This window comes from Nestor notabilis, unplaced genomic scaffold (genome assembly GCF_000696875.1).
Source record: "Nestor notabilis isolate BGI_N333 unplaced genomic scaffold, ASM69687v1 scaffold23030, whole genome shotgun sequence".
Taxonomy (NCBI): domain Eukaryota; kingdom Metazoa; phylum Chordata; class Aves; order Psittaciformes; family Psittacidae; genus Nestor; species Nestor notabilis.
Genome location: NW_009912777.1, coordinates 1,953 through 2,296, shown reverse-complemented (window position 1 = coordinate 2,296; position 344 = coordinate 1,953). Strand labels below are relative to the sequence as shown.

The following is a 344-nucleotide window of genomic DNA, read 5'->3' as shown; positions in this document are numbered from 1 at the left end:
CCGGCACAGCCCGTTCCCACTTGGAGCAACCCCCCCCTTGGTGCCTCTGCACTGGGTTGTGGGGGGGTGGGTTTGGGATTAAACCCCCATTTCCAAGCAGGCAACACAATTTGGCTGCTTCATCCATCCTTCCTGGGAATAGGGCCGTCCTGGGAATAGGGCCGGGAGATGCCCGGGGTCACCTTGGCTGCGGTGCCAGGATCATCCCCCCCCGCTTCCATGTGCTGTGGGGCTGATCCCTGGGAGTAATTCCTCTTCCCACAGGATATCAGCAGCTCCATGACCAACAGCACGGCTGCCAGCCGGCCCCCGGTCACCCTGCGGCCCCCCCGCGCCCCCCCCCC

The 344-nt window shown here is 65.1% G+C and overlaps 1 protein-coding gene across 1 annotated transcript in view; it reads left to right on the top strand.

Moving 5' to 3' along the window:
- The window catches only part of LOC104410993 (poly(rC)-binding protein 2-like), a gene marked incomplete at its 3' end in the record, with an annotated part of 4,141 nt that overhangs the window by 2,065 nt on the left and 1,732 nt on the right, over positions 1–344 (top strand). The window contains 1 exon segment of the mRNA XM_010021314.1: positions 265–342. Coding sequence (XP_010019616.1) covers positions 265–342 — 78 coding nt within the window.